This window comes from Dermacentor silvarum, chromosome 8, assembly GCF_013339745.2.
Source record: "Dermacentor silvarum isolate Dsil-2018 chromosome 8, BIME_Dsil_1.4, whole genome shotgun sequence".
Lineage (NCBI taxonomy): Eukaryota > Metazoa > Arthropoda > Arachnida > Ixodida > Ixodidae > Dermacentor > Dermacentor silvarum.
Window position 1 is genome coordinate 175,637,986 of NC_051161.1, and position 20,380 is coordinate 175,658,365.

General features: G+C 47.1%; 1 protein-coding gene across 4 annotated transcripts in view; it reads left to right on the plus strand.

The window, feature by feature from the left end:
* Window positions 1-20,380, plus strand: part of LOC119461864 (high mobility group protein DSP1) — a 70,061-nt gene that overhangs the window by 3,048 nt on the left and 46,633 nt on the right. For 2 of the 4 annotated variants that reach the window (XM_049672742.1, XM_049672743.1), the window contains exons 2-3: window positions 2,966-3,084; window positions 6,602-6,735. The exons of 1 other annotated variant lie outside the window; for it this stretch is intronic. In XM_049672742.1, the coding sequence (XP_049528699.1) occupies window positions 6,717-6,735 (19 nt within the window). In that variant the 5' untranslated portion in view covers window positions 2,966-3,084; window positions 6,602-6,716. The remainder of the gene's footprint in view (window positions 1-2,965; window positions 3,085-6,601; window positions 6,736-20,380) is intronic. One more of the 4 variants, XM_049672744.1, reaches the window with a different exon arrangement.

A 20,380-nucleotide genomic window follows, 5' to 3' on the forward strand; every position in this document is an offset into this window, starting at 1 on the left:
GCTTCCCTTCTCTTGGTACCTGTTCTGGAACTCTTAATGGTCCACCTGTTATCCATCCTACGCATTACACGGCCTTCTGAGCTCCATTTTCCCCCTTAATGTCCAGGTTGACTTATTGAATGCGACTTTTCCCTAGGCGAAACATCGCCGAAGTGGAACCAATAGAATGCAAGGATTGTATGTACAATTTTTTTTTTCAATGACAGTGGTAAGCTCCCATTTAAAATTTGGTAATGCCTGCCATATGCACTGCAACCCAATTTTATTATTCTGTAAATTTCCTCATGAGAATAGTAGAGGTCATGACCTCCCACATAACCTCTGCAAATAACAAATTATTGAGGACCTTAACCGAGAAAGTATAGGAGTGGGGTTGAATATGCAGAAGACAATGTTAATTGCACGGCAAGGGAACAAAAATTCAGGATTGCCAGGCAGCCTCTAGAGTCTGTGAAGGCCAAATAATTGCAGGGGACCCTTGTCATGCGAGCAGCAAAGTGCGGTGATTTAAACAAGTTGTTGGAAGTTACGACTATTTTCAAAGACAAACTCATTCCTTTTCTGACATTTGAAAGGGACACTGAATGAGCTGTGTTGAAGAATTCAGTACTGAAAAAGTCGCAGGTGGTGGTGCTGCTGCCTTGAAATTAACAAAACAGCTCATCGTGACATCATAGCTTTTAAAGAGACTTTCTGCTCAGGCAACCAGCAGGGCTTTTGCCTAACTTGAGAAAGTAAACTTTTGGGTAACAAGCTTTGCATGTAATGTGCAGTACGATTAAGGCTTTGCAAATGCTAGCTCCAAGGGATTTCCAATATGTCGAACCAACATTTTCTGTAATAATAACATTGCTTATGTTTTCATCAGATGTATAGAAGAATGCATTAAAAGGTGAAAGATTTATTTCGGATGGAAGCTTCTGCAAGAATTTTAAATAGTATGCCGCATGTACTAGCGGTGTTTCGAGCTTTGGCAACGTATTTGTCCCATTCAGGTTTTCATTGTAAATTAGTCCAATGACGTAATTTCTTTGACAGCCTAAGTTTTGTCATGCCCGAGGGGCATATCTAAATTCGGCTTTCTGTATGGGGGAGAGTAATGCAGCTTTTGATTTTGTAGTATTTACTAGTCTACTGTCCTCCAAATAAAAGTTAATAAAATGGTATTGGCTGTATCCACCACCTCATCCAAATCATTGCCCCACAAAAATAGGCTAGTGCATATACAATAAATTTGCAGTCACTAATTCTTGCATTGTCATTAGTATATTAGTATAAATATGCACATGACGCCACGTTCAAAGTTCAAAACTAAATTATTGATTGAAAGGTCAAATTCATTTTTTTTTTCTTTTTTTTTCGGTTAGATGTGCACTTCATCGGGAAGTGTTCTGCAGAAAAAATTTATGCCTACGTTGTTTCATTCAAAAAATAGAATAACGCAAAATGTAACCCTACCGGCATCTGTAAAACTTAGAAGTGGCTGTTGTGTATGAAACAAAGTGCCCTTATATCAATTTTTCTTTTTCGGGTCAATATTTTCTGTGAACAAGTAATCGTGCTCCAAAGGCATTTTCAGCATGTTTTCAACTTTAAAAGACATTAACTTTCACAAGATGGACCCGCTAATTGCTTGATTTGGCAAAGATGGTCCAAAGATATCTATATCTATGTGAGCTTTCTGATCGTCATGCTTGTCTCACAAATCAGCAGTGAATTGCGAAGGTCTTCCATCACAGTGCTGAGGCTGCAAAACAAGCTAGAAAGATGAGGGGCTACACGAGCAAAATTGGGCAAGAAGTCTCGGGGTGAGACTGGCTACAAATATGGGGGATTTTAGGTCTCCTGAATGTCTTTTTGCCTGATGCATTTTTAAAGCTTTTTCGTTGATTTTCTCAAAACCTTTTTTTTTTTCTAATTCCATACATGAACAAACGTAACATTTTTCCTAACAAAGCTTTCTAGTGAAACTTTGCGCACCCATTTCCCACATTGTTGGGTGTGCAATGTGAACTAGAACACGTTTGGATATGGTTCCTTTTTATAGCAGGACATGTCAAATTGAAGTGCACATTATTTTAATCTTTGTGCTCTGAGAATTCATCTAATTAGTTTTGGTTCACTGTAAGGGCTCAACAATGTTGCTTCCAAAAATTGTTCTATTATGACGGCCACATTTTTTTAATTAAAAATATTATGCAAATTATGAGGCTCTCCTGTAGCTATTACGTATGCAAGTAATCTGTATTAATTGTCTCCTAATTATTTTTTCTGGAAGTTGGCTTTGTACCTTAAATTTCAAAGAGATCTAAGGGGTCTACTGCAAACAGCTTTCTTGCTGATCCTTAGTGTTCGATCAGTGGATGCCTCCATCGTGGCCCTCTAGTCTGGTTGTGAGCATTTCCATTGTGACATCTGCATTGAGAGCACTAAAAGTCGTACCACAAGCATATGGCAGGGACATAGTGCTGTCTGTCCATGTTTTCTAGCTTGGGATTTTACTGCAACTTGTAAGCTGCTGGCACAGTCTTATAGTGTGCAATGGTCGCATAGTTGATTCCTCAGGCAGGTTTTTTTCCTGGCCTGTGGCTGGCAGTCTTTCATGTCATCAATGCCTTTCATCTTTTCTAGCAAGTTCTTGGTTATTTCTGTAGGAATAAATTTGTATGTGAGGGGCTAGAACCGGCGTATTCAGCGTGGTATGGCCGATGGTAGAAACAAGTGAAATATCTTCATTGTACTGGCTTGGGTTTGGCGAGAAGTGGGAGTGACATCACTGCAGGAATGCCGCTCACTCAGCACATTTGATATTTTGGCTGCTAAATTTGCAGCTTGGATATCGGAAGCTAGGTAGGGTGCAAGGCAGGTGCACTAGTGTCTATTCGGTATTCTTGAAAAATGCCTGCAGAGTCATAATTACAATGTTTTATGGCATTCTGCTCCAAACGTTTCCTTTTGTATTTAGTCATTGCAGATATTGCATTTAATGCAGAGGCGCCACCTTACTATATGGCTTCAACAATTTAAATTTATGTGTGTGGTGGATATTGCTTGTGAAGCTTTCATCAAGCTGCCATTACTCTGGTGAGTTGTTCTAGTCAAATTTGCACCCTGTAATATAGCATTTTCCTTGGGAAGAATTAGCTGGTACAGCCTCCAGAATAACCACTCGGAAAAAGCATTGCCCATGGCTGTTAACAGACAGTTTAAAATAGCATATGCTGCCTTATGCACTTAACGCAAGTATCTTTGCGTGACATGACAGCACCCGTATGACATTTGGTTTAACGTAAGGACGGTGCCATCTGGTGCTTTGTGCCAAACATAACCCAGTTAAGACAATCCATTAGCAACCATCCTGCTAATGTTTTGTTAATCCTATGGATGCTGGAATCGCCAAACGATCTCGGAAATTGCACATGCTATGCACCTATAACTAACATTTATGGTGAATTTAGAGGAAGCGAGAGCCCATTTCAAAAGTTGCTGCCGATCGATGTTGGTAGCCATCATGAGAAATCATGCTGAAGTGGGAACCATAGACATTATGTGTGGTAAACTCGCCACATGTGTTAACCTAGCATTCTAAAACTACAGAAACCCAATAATGTGTGGAGCCTGCAATGCATTTACCTTTGGTTGCATACAATATTCTTTGGTCATACAATTCATGAATACCTGAACAGCAAGTCATAGTCTGCCTTCATTGGATGATGTGGGCATGGCATCCCGCTACTGCATCAACAGGTCACTATGTTGGTTGCAAAACCCATTTGTGTATTGCAACATGACATTAAAACCATTGAGAAATCCCTAACGCACGTGCTCCTATACTTGGTGCCACAAAGCTTGTGGCTGTACAGGGATGGTCAAGGCAAGTTGGAAATTTGAGTAAACGCTGGCCTACTCAACTAGTGAAAATAGCTGCAGTTACCCTCACTTCAAATTACTGTGGCTCAAAAGCAACAATGACTTGAGAGGTGCAGAGGGAAGACCTCGTTCGTGTTTTCGGTCGGCGACAATTCGGGTATTTACTGTTCTTGTTGCTGCAACAGTCAGGGTAAATGTTGGAAGTTATATGTAGCCGATATTTGCCACTGCCCTGGAAATATTTCTCTCGTGTTATTCAGATGTATTCTATAACTGCTGTTGCAGGTTGTAGACGTGCACATGAAAAGTCTGTGCCATGCTTGATTTATGTGCAGCGACCTTTGAGAAAAAGATTCCCGTCTAACTGAACAGCCAGTTTTATAAAATTTCACTAACATGCACATGAAAAAAGAAAGCTAGTTTAAAAGGCCAGTGAATGTAAACAAAAATGCTGCGAGAGGTGTGTGGCCCTGCCCTGGCGTCATATTAGCGGCTCGTGCAGCATGTAGGTCTGGCCTAATAATGGAGAGCTTCGCAGCACAGGCTGGCAGACATCGCAGAAGAATATAAAATGAATATTTCTATAGAAGAATTTTCAAGGGGATATTACTGCTGTTCCGTTATACACAATAATTTGTTAATATATCCGGGTTCGACTGTATTGCAGAAATTTGCTGCACCCGGGCGTACTGTTTAATGCCTGGTCTTGGCAGCCTTATTTCAATGGAGGTGGAATGCCATGCTTTGGGTGCACATTAAAAAACCCAAAGTCCCCTCCCGTGGCAGAGCGTTGGTCCTCGTAACATACTGTGCAGTTTCGGCAAGTTAAAACCCCACCATTTATTTCATCAGTGTCCCAAGCTACTCCAGCGCTGGAAGAGTGATTGCATGCACTGCATTCTTTGTGGCAGTCATTCAAGTCTTGACTGGACAGGGTTACGTCAAGCTGATCAACTCGAAGCAAATACATTCTAAATGCTCTTAAAGATCCCTTTCCCATCTATATTAAGTGCTATATTTTAAAAACTCCTAAAGAGATTGCGATAGCAATTATATGAACGCTCCAGGTGAATTGTGGCTGTGATGTTCCTATATATATTTATGTATAGGTGTGCTGTAATTTTACCTATACTATACTATTTATTCAACCACCTATGTTTTTTAAAATATTCCTCAGCATTATTTAAAATCGCAGCTCGCAAGCAAAAGCTATGACAACTTTCACTTGTAGCGTATGCCTTTTGTTATAAATGTTCTATTAAATATTACCGCTCACAATGTGAAAATAATGTTACGGGTAGTGCAGTGGCAGCTATGCAATCCCATAGCAGGCTTGAAGCCTTTAATCCCCGCGTATGTTGCACCCGTGCATAGCTGATGAGTTCAACTTGGCGATCGCTTATAATTTCCATTCGCTGACAGATATTCAGACCTCATTTCAAGGACTGCAGACACAGTAACCAATGGCTGTTTTTTCTGACGAAAGAAAAAAAAGCTTGTGATGCGATGTCACAGTATTTTGCTAAGATTTACAGTAGAGGCCCAGTTCTTAAACTGTGTATTTATTTACACAGCAGTGTGCAGTAATTAATGAATTTCATTGCAATTTGTATTTAATACTGCAGGGCTTGGGCAAAACGTTTCAAAGCGGAAAATTGTAATGAAATTGAAATGTGAATAATTTTCCGTTGATGCAAAAAAATTCTGAGTCTCTACATACAGTGCTGATCTTTAAATTAGCCTACCTGCCAGGTCTCCCGAATTATCCGGGAGGCTCCCGAATTTTGATGGTTTTGTACGATTGTACGACCGAAACAGAAATCTCCCGAAAACACGCCCGTGTTCGGCCAAATCCTTCTCCTAGGCTGGCCACATTGTGCCGGAGCGTAGCCGGTCAAGCGCAGAATTGAAGCTCCTAGTATCACTTCTGTTTTGCTATTTAGGCGAGCGCAGCGCTGCCCAGGGTATCACAACGGTAGGGTCCGATTCTCCCTGTAGGCAGCACTGGGCCGCCTCCACATGCTCATCGGAAGTTTTCTTACGTTCTTTGTTGGGCTTCAGTGCATGGTGTAGTTGTCGGCAATGGCGTTGAGTAAAGAGCACAAGAAATACCTTCCAAGTCTTTATAAGGCAGTATACTGCAGAGTTTGGCTGTATCGTGGCGTCGCGGAAAGGCGAGCATCGTGCATTTTGCTCTGTTTGCAATTGCGGCGTTTGCATTGCGACAGCTCAGAGGCGCAGACGGGCTTTTGAAATTTGGGCGTATCTCAGCGGTGATGCTCGGAATCCTCTCTATACTGCACAGCAACGCTGAATGCGAGAGGCAGTTCAGCACTGTAAAAAAAATTGTACCCAGTTCTGCGCACTTAAGTCTGACATGACCCTCGGACACAGTTTGGCGAAGTGTCGCAGCGGCGAACATTGTTGTGCATGACAGTACTCCAGGGACTTCTTGAATAGGGTGTGTAGGTTGTTGGTGGTTTCAAAACAAAAACTATACAATTCCTGCGCCGTTGCAACTAAATAAAAAAATTCGGGCATGGAAAATAAGTGTGAAATATTGCGACTGCGTCCCCCCCCCCCCCCCCCTTCACACCTCCCTCGTGTCTTCTCTCCGAACCTGGCAGGTATGCATTAGATGAGCGCGAGGTAATAGTGCGGAATTGACCAGTGTTGACGCTTTGTTTAGAATAAGAAAGTTAGAAAATGAATGCAGTATATTTCATTCCAGAAGAAAGGTGGACTGTCAGAATTTTGACCTTCATGTCAATAACATTCAATTGGTGCACATTGGCTCTTGCGCAGTGGAAAAACAAAAGTAGTATCTGCACAAAAATAGCATATGGATGCGACATCCTTTTAAAGGCATGTGAATATTTTTCTTCATTTGCTTTTTGAATATTGTATTTCATGTATTCGCACACATTTAGCTTTATTGAATTGTCAAGTGACATATTCATTGTATTTGAAACCATTGCCTCGGCTCAAAAATGCAGATGAAAGTTGTTTTTAAAGATCACAGATGACGGTGGTCATTCTTTACTATAGCTTCATCTCTTTCTTGGAACAATGTGCCAGTGAAACTGTTAAATAACTAAATGCTAAACCTTTTAAAATTTTTCTGCTACCCACGTGCATATCTGCCAACTGTTATGGTTTTGTGTTGACTATTATTAGGGCCGAAAACTTAGCAATTTTGTGCTTGCACCTAGCTCTAGTGCAAAGTGTTCATAGTTTTACTTTGTTTTTGCCATTATAGACCAGCCTATCTGCGTAGTGCACAACCTATAGAGCTGGCACTGATGGCCATTTAGCAGGCATTTTCAAAGGCACGCTTAGGAGCATTAGCAGACGACCCTTTGTAGCCAGACTGTCGGAAAGACCTCTGGTGAGAGCGGTCATGCGCACAAAGTTGCCCTAGTTTGGGACAACCCAGTCCGCATAACGTACTAGGTGTGTCCCGCAGACAAGCACAACGATGCCCGGCTACCGAGTGGAGCTCGTGTTCAGTAGCCGCTTCATTTTTCTCCCTGTATGATCTCGGAATCGCCGGAAGTTTTCCTCTCGCACAAGTTCTTGTTGAATTTGTAATGTCCATCTCAGGGGGGTGTGTATTGCTGTTTTTCATTTCTTTGTTAATGTTACTTCCACTGTTTAACTTCTTTGTTCCACAAGAAGTGCCAGTTGTGACTTGACACCACCTACGGCACCTATAACATCCTTTGAGAGTGAGTAATAGTATATGGTAATTGCATAGGCGAGGACATCGCATAAAAAATTGGGGTCTTCCAGCACCTTGGAACCCTTGAAAAGTGTTCATTTTTTGAAAAAACATAGTCAAGGGCCCTCCAAACTCTTCAGAAATAAATGCGCTCTTTGATTTCCTTGAAAACGAGTTGGGGTGGCTTCTGAACAAAGTAATAAACTCTGCGTCAGAGCTATGTTGTGGACATTCTCTATAGGGAAAGGTTTCCTATGTATCTTTTTCCTCCATTAAGGTGAATCACAATTTGCTCTTTCACAAATTAAATTTGATAGTACCGGTGCCGTCCCCTTATGCCAGCGCAAGAAGCTATTTGTGCCAGAGTAGTTGGAACAATTCGATTACTCGCTCCTTAGAAGGCCACACTGGCAAAAGCAGCTTCAGTGAAACAACCCCCTTCGTGGTATATTGTGTTCCTTGTCTCGGCTGCTGCTTGCATCTAAATAAAGTACGAACATGCCCACAAGAAGTATGACCTCTAGGCGAACATTTAGCTCGCCTATGTTATGTCAGCGGGGATATTGCGAAGCTGCCAGGTACTGTCAAAAGCGTTATGACAGTAAGCACGTGCAGCTCGGTACAGGGAGCACAGTCCAGCCAGGGCTGGCGCACTCTCATAGTTTGTACGTTTAGCGGATCTTCCTCCTGATAGAGTGGTCTCGCGTAGTCTGCTGCAGTTAACTACGTCACATCTTCAATCAAAATGCTTGCATTCGTGAAGAAGGGTGCTCTTCCCTTCCCTTTGTTGAAAAAATGCGCATTTTGCAGGACTTGCACTATAAAACGTATGTGGTCAAAATGCATTGTCAAACGTTTGTTTTTCGATGCGCGTTTCGGTGGTAATCAAAAAAGACGGCAGATCCTGTGGGAGTCGATGTTACCGAAACGACCATTAGAGCACCAAAACGTAGGCGGCTGTGGCACACATGTTATGACATTCGTGCCATGACCTATCATTTACGTCCATTGCAGTGGTTTTTGAGTGGTGAATCTTTTTTGCTGAGTCGTGCTCATGAATGTGACCATCATCCTTTAATGTTTCCTCGACTTAGTGCCCACGTCCGAACCTATTGCAGTGGTTTTTGACTGTTAATCATATGCCGCTACGTCAATGTCATTTTTGCTGAGTCATGCTCATGATTATGACTTCTACCATCGTCCGTTAGTGTTTGCTTCACTGTTTGCCCACGTTCGAACCTATTCCAGTGGTTTCTGAGTGTTGATTTATTTTTTTGCTGAGTCATAGTCATAATTGAGTCATTATTGTATTCTATCATTATTGTTACTATCACAACCATACTTGCATCCATTACTATTTATAGTTGATTGTTTGACACTTTGGGGGTACCCATGAGAGAGCACCAAGGCGTAGGCGGCTGTTTCATGACACGCATGTCATCATCATGTTCGTCATACTATGCCAATTAGGTGCATCGGGGTGGGCCACATTGCGCCACAAGGGATCTGGCCGCGAGCGGATTTGTTTTTCGAAAAAGAGGCCAGCAGCCATTCGCATTTGCACGAAGGCAGTTTCTCGTAATTGGGCGTTTCGGCGCTTCCGGCAAGTGGCCGGCTGTACGCTTGAGTGGGCCAAGTGGTGCGGTGGTCCCTAGCTGAGGTACACAATAACAAAAGGTAGGCTGAGGGCGCTGCGAATGAACTAATTTTCGGAAGGCGTCGCTGCTACCAGGGCCGGTATAATGTAAATCTGTTTTGATGCCCATAGGGCCGCGGCCTGAGCCATTTGGACCTATCACAAAGGGCTAAGGCGGATTTGGAATAAAAAGTCGCACTTTCAAAAGCGAAGCATCGATTGCAATAGCAAATTAGTAGACAGCTATACGAAGTAAGGGTAGTAGTTCTATCGGCCGTGCAAACTTGTAAACATTCACTTGCTAAATAAATTAACAAGCATGGTATCACGCGCGCACTAGCAAACATGCACACATCCCACTCGATGACCGCGGAAGGTTGCTGTCGGAACGCTGGAGAGACAAAGTGCGGCAGCAGCAGTAAGTGAATTGGCCTTCGTTCTCGCTTGAACGCGAACTAAGCTATCAGCACTCCAACTCTGTCCAAAGCCGCTATTCTGGACATTCCGCCATTTTCTTCGAAGCGTGACGTACGCGCGACGCTTACAAAATGGCGCTGATGGCCCCGTTTTGCTTTCGTAACGATACGCAAATTTGACGTTTCGCCTAAGAAACGGTAATGTAGGCATTGAACCTAGCATTCTTGATAAAGGAAAACAGTTTTCCTCCCCAGTAAAAATAAAGCCGCTAGCTCAAAGCTTACGATTATTCCATCAAAATCGTTTCTCGCTTCCGTCGTCTGCATACGCGCAGGCTGTCGTCTGCTTCATTAGATAGGATGCGTGTCCTCGGGAAACTGAATGAGTCATCGTATATCGGCGCCCACGCGCTTGCTTTCTACCTTGAGACAACACACGCGACCTACCAGTGATGATGAGCGCACGCTCTAGGCCGCATTATCGCTATCTCGTGATCCGCAAGTGACTCAGCCCGACTTGTCTGGCTGAGAAGCGGCCGAATATCATCGATAGCGTTGCGCGCGCCACAGGTATCCGCTTGAGCGCGACGCAAACGCCGGCACTGCCATCTCTTGTGCACTTCGCTGCTTACTCGCACCGCGAGAGGAAACTTCAAGGCGCCGTCTTGCGTACATTTCTTTTTTGTAAATTAAAAAGTTACCGTTGTCATAGCCTTTGATGATGCGAAAAGTCATTAATATTGATTACAATACAAACACAATAGTGAAAAGTGCGAAATGTCGCAGAAAGTTTGCTAGTTTCAACGAATATTATTTCAAATAAACGTGTTTTTAATAAAAATGATGGTGCAAAACACAAATGCCAACACCACCCGAAAGCGATGCAAATATGAACGCGCGTTGTGAACAAAAGATTTTTATGGCCCGAAATGACAGGGAAAATGCGGCGATACGCATGCCTCTCCACTGCCGTTGCATATGGCCGCTCATTACCATAATTCGCGCGGCTCGTCGCACCACAAATTATGGCGGAAAATCTCTGCAATGGTGGCCCAGCGCAACGTCAAATTGACGTTTACGAAACAGCCCTTCCTGTGACGCTCCTCGCGGGATATTCCTTTAGCCAATTAACAAGCTGACATGCCGGCTATCTTGGAACGCCACCACATATTCGCGAAATTGTAGATGCGCTGCACGGGCTTCTGCACGCTACCGTCCACTTTCTTTTTAAAGCGCTAAAGTCGCAATATAGGTGCCAAGGGCCACAAAAAAGTATTAGTCGATAAAACTTGCAGCTCTACGTCACGTTTCGTCATTCTGACGAGAACGCAAAATTGCATTTTGCAAGATTTCCGTTTCCCGGCACAAATTTCAAAACACGTGACCTCTGGACAGCCAAGATGGCGGATAATGGCGGCCGTGCAGCCGCCATGCGTGTCCAGAATAGAGCCTCAGATCGCTTTCAAGATCTCGCGGCCGCGCCTTACGCAGCAACCTCCCTCCCCGCTTTGAACCCTTGCGTGAGCGATGTTGAGCCGCCATCGGCGGCGCACGTTTTCACTAGCGGCGTGCGGCCTTTGCACTCGTGACGACGGCAGAAATACACTCCTGGAGGGTCCATATATCACAATAAAAACAGATTGGAACAGTTTTACGTTATGCCAGACCAGGGTTGATAGCGGTCTGCGGTGACATGGTGACCCAGAAATTATCTTACCGCGTCGATTAGACCGCATAATTCGAGAAAATTTACCGTTATCATGAGCGTCAGAGCAGGAATGTATAATTCGATCGTAGGGCCGCCGATGTTTTCGGCTTTACAGGAAAGCATGCGCCGTGCCTCAGTTCGACCCACTCTTCCATATTCTAGTACGCTATAGCTATAAAGTGAAAAATGTTCGCCAAGAAATGCTTCGCATTTAAAAGCCGCAGTTTCGCCCGCAAGGCGAAGCATCGATTGCGATAGCAAATGAAGGCACAGTATCGGCCGTACAAGCTTGCCAACGAAATTAACAAGCACAGCGCGCACATCCCACTGGATGAGCGCGGACACTCGCTGTCAAAGCGCTAGCGGAGGAAGCGCGCCAAGAGCAGCGCCTATCTCGCACTGAGCTGGTTGTAGACACTGCCGAAGGCACGAGGAGGCGTACGCGGTTTAACGTTAGCGGGGTTACGGGAAATAGCGTTACCGTTCCGCAAACGAACTCTGCAGAAAGAGAGCTTTAGTATAGCGTAGTTTACGTTTGAATTTCGCATACAATTCTATCTGCGTGTGTCCGGAAAGTGCGATAGGCAGCGCAGGAGCGCGTTCTATTTTTACTTCACATGACTGCCGATCTGCAGCGAAACAGACAAGCAATACAAGCTGTCTACCATAACCTCCGAAATCTCATCTCAGAGGTCATATGCCGTCGTCGCTCTAATCTGCCTACTTTACCGATAGGTGCCGCTAGCACTCGGAGAAAATTTCTCTCGTTAAACTTAGACGCGTTCGAAACGAGAAGCGATCTCGAAAATGCCATAAGGTTATCCATAATATTCTGTCGTCGAAGCGGCCCGAGACTAAGCGAAAGCCGTGAACAGTCATTTGCTAGGAATGAAGTGAATTCAACAACCGCACATTCAGTTGTAAGCGGGCGACTGGGACCGCTGCCATGTTTTAAGTAATGTACGTAAACCACGCAAATACGGTAGCTAGAGGGTAGTAGAATGGGTGAGTAGGGTCCAGCGGACGCCTTGGCAAGCGCCGAGGGTGAGCAAAAAACTGAAATTGTGGCGGCGCTGCCGTCGCCTTATTCTGAATCTCCGGCTGTTTCGGCAGCGCTCATTGACTGAGTAGCTGTCGTCTGCTCGGCGCACCGTCGTCGTTTGCATTCTTTCCACCGCTCTTCCATTTTATTTGCAATAGATTGGTGTGTTACCGCCGCGCCTGTCAAAGTTCCATGCAGCTGCGGTAGGGTCGCGACAAACGTCCGGCCGGCGAGCGGGGCCGCTCATTCGGAACAAAGTGGCGCTCCCTGGATTTGCAATAAAAATGCCTCAGCGCAGAGCCCTCGTTGGACCCACTCCCCCAGTTTAGTACACATGATACCGTACGTGACATGTTAGGACCTTTGCGCAATCACGTCGTATACCGAGAATTACTGTGGCGGTAAGCGTATAGCCAAACCGTGGCAACATGGCAGCGCTGCCATAGAGCCATAAAACTAGTTTGATTTCTAGTTGGCGCCCACAGCATTGGGGATGCGTTGACGACGCCAAATGCTATAAAAGCCTAACACTGCATCATTTAGTATCCTGTTCTTCTAGCCTGGTACGTGATGATGGTAGCGAGCAGACGCTGTGGCGCAGGTTAACATTTTCGAGGGCATTCGCCCGTACTACTTGCTAAGGTAACTGCGGGGAAAGCGTGCAGGTAAAGCGAAGCCCTGCTGTTGCAAACGCAGCTTATGGCGTCGAAACATCTTTTTGCGTCAATCCGCCAACCATGGAGCATGGATGGCAAGTAGACGCTGAGCAGACGACGCACTTCGATCATGACGTCATGCTACTGGCCCGACTGTCATAGAATCTAATGGGGATGCTCCCGCGTGAGCAACAGTAATTTTGACGTCATCGTTTCGTCACGCCAGCCTTGGCAATGGAAATTTCGGGCCAGGTAGCATGGACGTCATAGATCGGAGTACGCAGGCCTTGTGCTATCTAGGTTGTGTTGGCACATCTCGAAGGTAAAGCCCATGAATGTCCAAAAGTAGCGCCAATCACTTCCCTCCGTTCCACGGTACCGCTCGGCGCGGCCAGCGCGATCTCGACAGTGGCGCCACCCATGCGGCCGTAGCAGACGACGGCTAACGCGCTACCAGAGGAAATCCGCGGGAAACTCCGATCGAGCCCTGCGGAGCAGTCTTTTGAAGCGAGATTTTGCTTCGTCAGTGGGCCTATTCGATTATGCAATCCCGGACTGTCCGCAAACCGTCCGCGGCTTCCGGTCTCACTAGCCCTGACAGAAGAGCGCGACGTGATCCAGCTGTCGGGGACTGTCCGGGATTTTGGTCGAAGCACCGCGACCGGAAGTCACTCTCCTGGCTGCCGTCGTCTGCTCTTTGCTACTCGTAGATAGCCCCCTACCCAGCGTTTTTATTAGCGTGGCCTCCGAAATGGTGCAGTCTCAGAGGCGTACTTCGCCGACACAACCATGAAGCTAGTACAGTGTAATCGTAGCCTGAGCGCGTAGAACGTTTTATCAAAGCGCAGTTTATTACGTCGCGCTAGCCAGCTCATTGCCTGAGAAATTCAAGTGGAATTCCCACACGGACGTAAGCAAAATCGTGGTGGTGGTGTAATAAATTCATTGGCCCTAAAATTGCTGTGGAGAGACTCCGAAATCATGGTCGTGCCACGTTGCTGTTCATGCAGAAAGCACCCGCCTACATCCTCAAAGCTCCCGAGACCGTCTGCTAATTAAAGGCCCGACGCGTGAGAGAGCGCGTGTACCTACTAATCCTGAACGTCAAAAATCAAACGCTCGAACTTGGTAGCAGAAGGGATCAACATATATGCAGTGATTCCACTCCTGCGCCAATTGGGATTTACTGCGCCATCCTGATACAATCGACGAAAATTGCGCCTAACTGCGCCGAACAGTCTCGGATTTGATGACGTCTATCGCCAATTGCACCACCGGGGAATTAAAACGTTCAACGTGACGATAGGGCGAGCCTTAGTTGCAACCTTAGCTGCAAACAGGAGACGAGAAAGCTCTAGCGCGTACGTCCCTATTAAGGTCACTGGAACCTGGAAAGTACCGCAGCCCTTTTCTCTAATTAGCCGCCGCGCCGCCGATTGGTCAGTTGCCGTCAGGTGATCACTTTCCACTATAGATGGCGGATCTAAGCCGCGCCGGAGGAGATAAGCAGAAAGACATCGCTCGCACACGCCGCGCGTACGAGTCATCAACGAGGTCAGATTTTGCATAATTTAGTGTATATGTAACTTTCGTAGACTTATAACAAAACGAAAGGAAATGCCCGGGTGCTGCACGTTCGGGTGCAGCAACCGCCGGGAGTCCGGGAAAGCGCTTTTCGCGATACCAGTTAAGCGGAAAGAGCGACAGCAAGCGCCGTGCTATCTCTGGCTGCACCGGATAAAGAGCGACAAGTTCACTCCCACTTGGTGAACTTGTTGAAATCGCAAAGCTGAGAAGCTCCTTGCAGTATTTCATCGAACTCCCTAAATGCCATAATGTGATGGAAAAGCTTCTTCGCGCATTTGCTTTGAAGACTGCGGTTTGCCTTGAGTAAACAAAGCGAGGAGATGCTCAGAAATATTCAGAACCGAGCAAAATGTGGCTCGAAGAGTGACGGAATACGGGCGGCTGTGTCACAAATAGCAAAAGTGTAGTGAGAAGATCGATCGACTTGTCATTGTTGAAAATAAAATATAGATTTTCTCGTGTGTTGTTTAAAGCAACACGAACATGACCTGGTTAATTCTGGTTTAACATCTTGTAGTCAGGGACCGTTTATTTTCGTAGAAATAGATCTGTATCAAACATTTCGTGCGGTTAAATCAGTAGCCACGTTAGAAAGCGATAATATCCACGCGTATAAACGATTTGGGGCAGCGCTTGATACCTAGTCATCCGAAAAAAAAATATTGTGTGACACACGAGCATCGGGATCGCTTTGCATTTAGAACGGGTGGCGCACAGTTGAATGCTTCACTTTCCAAGTGCAGTAGCCGACCGATTTTCCGGACTTCGCGGGGACTGAAAAATCGAGCAGTCCGCAAAACCAAACAGTCTGAAACCCCCCCCCCCCCCCCCGAGAAAAAAATTATGAGGCTTAGAGCGGCTTAAGAAAAATGTCGCACTTTCGCTCAAAAGGTGGAGCATCGATTGCGATAGCCAATTAATAGACAGCGATACGAAGTAAGGATGTTAGTTTTAGCGGCCGTATAAAGTTGTAAATATGCGCTTACTAACTAAATAAGCACGGTGTCACGCGCGCACAGGTTACATGAACACATCTCGCTCGATGAGTAGTAGTGATTTTATTGAAGAAGAAAGTAACGCTTATTTCTGCTGCCCAATAGGGAGCACGGCGCAGCGTCAGGGGAAGGGGAAAAAGGAGATAAAGATGTTGAAAGGAAGGGAAGAGAAGAAGCAGCAAGAGTCTCATCCGATCATGGAGGAGGCTGGTGATGGAGGCGATGGCCTGCTAGGGACGAGCGCTTAGCGATGGGCGGAGATTCCGTTCAGTTCCACAAACTCCAAAAGGCTGTGGAGAGCTCGGAGGTGGGGAGGCGACGGGAACAGGAGGTCGCTGGTTGTCGCAGCAGGTAGACCCTGTTGTCTGTAGATCTCGATGACCGCGGGCATATTGACCTTCGCGCTGTCAATTCTCTCGCTTCAACGCGAACCTCGAAAAAAAAAAAAGTCACAGTTTCGCCCTAAGGGCGAAGCAATGAATGCGATAGCAACACAGCAATGTCATGCGAAGTAAGGTGAGTGGCTTTGGTAGCAATATTAATTGTAGTAAACATGAGCTATTTAAGTAAGCAGGTGTGCTGCGGCGTAAGTAGACCGACATGAAGAGAGACTCGATGACCACGAGAAGGCGCGTGTGAAACGGTGGTGTTGATGAGAAGCGCTTCCCGTGGGCAGCGCGCGCGAAGGGACACACCTGTAGCGCTGCACTGCCGACCTGGGCAGCATTGCATGTGTAGCGTGCGTTGGAAAATGTGGCCCGACTATTACTAACTGATTGAACAAGCGTGGTGTGAGCGCGCACAAACAAACATGAATAGATCACACTGAATGACTGCAGACAACGACTGTCAAAACGCTGGCAACAAGCGCATACGCCGCAGCAACGGGCGAAGGTACGTGCGGTCTATCGCTTCAACGGAAACTGAGCGGCGAATGCACGGCGCATAAAGGTCAGACCCGTGTGGAGATAAGAGACTGTGCGGGCGAGCGAACGACGAGCGCGGTTGTTGGCAGAGTAGAAGTGCGCCCCCCCTCCCCGCTCCCTCCGGCGCTGGCTTCCCGATTCCTTGCTTGCGCGTGGGAGATTGAGTGCGTTCGCTCTCCGTGATAGCGCGCGTCCCCGCACGCTTCCGCTCGGGCATACGGCGCGCGGCGAAGATTTTATCTATAGGGAACCTCACGGCGACGACGACGGCAGAAATCCGGTTGAAGTGTCCATATAATTGCTATCGCAGTAAAACGGCGCATACGAAGCTAGTGGCACTCGGCGCACGCCCTTTGTACCTATCGCAGATCGCGGGCGCACACTTCGGCCACATAGCAGATCGCTTTCAAGATACAGTGCCTGCGCGGCAGCTCCGTCGGCAGCCGCAAGGGCAGAATGCAACTCCCCACCGTCTCCGCCGCCTTGTCCCGTGCCCCGCGAGCGAACGAAGTCCGCGCGCGCCTCCGGCCGCCTTCCTCTCTCGCGTGCGTGAGAATAAATTGCGGTTGCTGGCTGACCCTCGCAAGCTTTCACCCGCACACAACGTACGGACCGAACAAAAAAAAAAAAAAGCAAGTGCAGTTTTTTAGAACGTTTTGTCGGTCAAGGAAGAGCGGGCATGGCCTCGGAGACAAGGGGATGGCGTGCGTGTACGGATCTTGAAGGCTATACAGGGGGGCCAAGCCAGCGGAAAATCCAACATGGCGGCCTCCAAGATCGGGTAGCGTATTTCCAATTGCTAGTAGGTACAGCGCTCTACCGCTGGCGCCACGCTTCGCCGCTCGCGCGTACCATGTTTCGAGCCGCCGCCGTTGGAACGGAGGAGGCGTTGACGGAGAAAACGCTGGGCTGGTGGTGACTAGCCTGCTGTTGGGATCGGTGGTATTATAAACGCATCACTGTTTTGATGATCCGAATATAATCTCACTATCAGGGAGGGAACCGTATACCTGACTGGAGCAGTATTTCTTTATTTGGGGTGTTGCTACGCTGCGCTCCGCAACACCCCAACGACCGCCGCTTCGCGTCGGCGCCCGGTACCACGGCTGCCGCCATGGCACCGCGGTTCAAGCGACCGCGCTGGCAAACAGAGAAAAAAAGGGGGAAAGCGTGATATTAAGGAAAAAAAAAGTATAGCTAGGGCGGGTTTCGAACCCGCGCACGCATGATCCCGATGCGAGCGTCGTAACCACTCAGCCATACAACCACGCTTCCAAGCGTTGCATTCGTGCGAACCATATGATTGCGTTCGAGCCCCCTCGGCGAACGGAACCACCTAGAAACGCGGTCCGCGCGAGCGGCGCAGCGTGGCGCCAGCGGTCAAACGCTGTATCTACTAGCAAATGCAGTGTTGCGATCGGTAGCGTGGCGCGGAGCGAGCGATTTAGTCCGGAAAATCGAACATTGGCTCTTATATTCGTCCGAAAAATCGCTCGCGAAAATGCATTAGCTCTATGGGAATCCTGCCGGCACATCTATGAAGTCCGGTATATCCAACAAATCCGAATTTTTGGAGTCCGAAAAATCCGTCGGCTACTGTACTTGTAATTTACATCGTATCTATCTAAACGAAATGCGGTTTGGTTTGTGGATTTCACACGGCCCACTGCGGCAGCCATCGTGCTGTTCTTCACTGTAGCAAGCCTAGAAAACCCGAGGAAGAGCTGCTCGTCTTTTCCGCGCAGTGTTGCCTGCGCTCGCTCCGGCGGTTTCGGTACTTTCAAAGTTCCAGGTTCCAGGGACTTTAGCAGTGCCACGCACGGCGTCGACGCGGCGTCTGCCGAGGTTCGCGGCTTCAAGGTTAATTGGCGATTCATCGGCGGACGTTATCTACTCCGGAAACGCAGCTAGTAGCTTATTTGAAGCGCAGCATGACGTGGTTATAACTGCGTGCCGCCAATGTGTCCATCATTTCTGTTTCTGGATATTACCGATGACATCTGGGAAAACTAGCAATATACGAAATGATATCAATTTGTGTCTGTGTGTGTCGCATGCACACAAGTGCATTTTTTTTCTCCACGAGATCTGCAATAGATGGAAATGTTTACGAAGCTTCTCGTGAGAACATAAGACTTATTCAGGTAATTGAATGTAAATTGCAACTCGCTTTTTGGAAATACTTTAGGATGTGAAAAATCAGGTGCTCCAAGCTGCTCCAAAATGCCAAATTGCCTGCGCCAAAGTGCTCCAAAATGAAATTTCTGATGCTCCAAAAATTGCTCCAAATCGTAAGTCCGCAGTAGCATCACTGTATATGTCAACAGCAATCCGCGAAGCTCCTATTGTATACCACCCAGCTGGCGTGAAATACCCGAATGCAATATATGATTCCTTGCACGTACGCTAGTTTTACTTACCTGAAAAGCAAAATTTGCCTGCTTACTGCGTACGTATATAGCAGTGAGCATGACAGATTTCGTGAAACACATTAAGAAAAGCAAGCATGTGCGCCTGATCACTGTGCTTCTTTCTTTAAAAAACACGAAGACTAAAGCTACAGCAATTAGACGGCTCGTAAAAATCTTGCATGATGGCACACAAAGCACCGATGTAACAGAAGCGATAACTCAATGCACAGTAGTTGCCGTCTGGTGCGCGCAAAGTACGCAGAAGCACACGGAATCTTTCACAACATGGCGTCAAACACCGTACGCATCTTTTTTAGACAGCCGTCGTCTGCTAGCTACTTGCGGTTGTCCGAGCAAACATCTGCTGACAGCTCCAACAGTCCGCGGGCAGTCCAGAACTTCCGGTCCGTGAAAAAACGAACGCGCTTCTGACAACACTCGGGACTAGTGGGCGGAGCTTCGGAAGCTGTCCGAGCAAAATCGAATGCGGCACAGCAGTCCGGGACTGTCAGGGACTGATAATCGAAGAGGCCCAGTCAGTAGCTGGCCTTAAAGGGCCCCTAAACCACCCAGAGGTCGAAATTTAGTTGGGGTGTAGCAGTTGTGCACGAGTCTACAACGAACACGTAGCCGCGAGAATTTTTCGAAATGGTGCCGTAATAGCGGAGTTACACGCGTTTGATGATCGAAAAACGGCCCTCGCTCGTTTCGTTCATTCCTTCGCTACGGCTGGTCTCTCCTCCTCGCCGATTGCTGCTCCAAATGTCACGTGACATACGTCATCGCCAACGCGCTTCTCAAAACACTGCCTACTTCCGGTTAAGGCACGTCCACGCTAGCCATGCTAGGGGCACATATGCGGACGACGATACAGCCTCCAGTCTGCCGCGCGAGAGGTGTCCAAAGTAGAGGACAGTTCGGCCGGCGCCCCGCCCGCTGCACGATCAACGGGCCAATCGACGACCGCGGAGCTGCGTGCCTCTGCCACCGGCAACGAAAACATCGGCTGCAGCTGAGTGCACGGCTACCGACGGGAGACGACGGGCTCGGCTATGCTCGCATCGTAGCCGACGGCGCCGCCAATATCAGCGGATTTTTCTTCTTTGTGTACAATTATTGCGAAGAGCGATAACAAATATAATAAAATATTGCGGCTTGTGAGCGTCAGTAATTCAGGTGGTTTAGGGGCCCTTTAAAAAAGCCGTTTTGGAAGCAGCAGCACGACGATGCTAGGCGGTGCATTGCCAAGTGTGCAGCAAGCTTTTGCGCACGCCGGATCATAAAAAAAAAGAAGGCTTTTGCCCTCGCCTTGTCGGATGCGGCAACTGAAGGCGCTGCAGCACGCCATCACAATGACTTTTCATGTCCCTAACACGTTTCTTGCACAGGTCCGAGAATGGCTGTCGGAGCGC